The 775-nt window shown below is 64.8% G+C and overlaps 1 protein-coding gene across 1 annotated transcript in view; it reads right to left on the bottom strand.

Annotated features, from left to right (window-relative positions):
• Window positions 1–775, bottom strand: part of TARS (threonyl-tRNA synthetase) — an 82104-nt gene that overhangs the window by 38661 nt on the left and 42668 nt on the right. The window contains exon 5 of the mRNA XM_019517992.1: window positions 460–540. Coding sequence (XP_019373537.1) covers window positions 460–540 — 81 coding nt within the window. The remainder of the gene's footprint in view (window positions 1–459; window positions 541–775) is intronic.

The following is a 775-nucleotide window of genomic DNA, read 5'->3' on the forward strand; positions in this document are numbered from 1 at the left end:
AAAATTTAGCAGCAGGGGAGGGTGCCACTATTAATGGCCACTGTTCCTCTGGTGCCAAATTTCCCAACCTACGGGGAGCCCCATGGGCCAGATGCCTCAGCCCCGTGGGCCGGAGGTTGAGCACCCCCGCGCTGGACCCACGGTACTAAAAGCACTCGTGTCATCCAAGTCGGCAAACTTGGTCACTGGAGGTGGCTCCTAGGGTGGCCCTCCACTTCCCGGGGAAAGTGGCGGGACAAACGGTAGCGGTGGACACAGATTCACGGGCGTTAAGGCCGGACGGGGCCTCGTGAGATCATCGGGTCCAGCCCCCGGGCTCTGGGCAGGAAAGACTTGTTCGGTGGCGGCTCCATAAACCCTGTCAGATTTGAGATCCAGCTTGTTCACAGCGGGGGGATGACTCCCGGGAGCAACAGGGGAGGGACCGGAGAGGAGGGTCTCAGGCACCAGGGGTCTTACCTCCATGCAGCACCCAGCCTCCGCCCCTTCCTTGGCTTTCTTCTTGCCCCTGTCGTGCTTCCCCTCGGCCCCAGCACCGACCTGGGGGGACAAACCAGCGCGACAGACGTGGTGTTGCACCCTTGGCTGTGGGAAGGGGTAGGAAGAGCCCCTCCCCCCCAAGCTGGCCGGAGGGGGAGGGGGGCGGGCAGCAGGGGCCGTATTTCCCCACGCAACACTTACCGTAACGCACAGAAAAGACCCGCCGGCTTAAATCCACCCGGCCGGCCCTGCCACCCCCCGCGGGCTCCCCCCACCCAACCCGGGGCGGGGGTCG

Source organism: Gavialis gangeticus, unplaced genomic scaffold, assembly GCF_001723915.1.
Source record: "Gavialis gangeticus isolate Ggan-Ray unplaced genomic scaffold, GavGan_comp1, whole genome shotgun sequence".
Lineage (NCBI taxonomy): Eukaryota > Metazoa > Chordata > Crocodylia > Gavialidae > Gavialis > Gavialis gangeticus.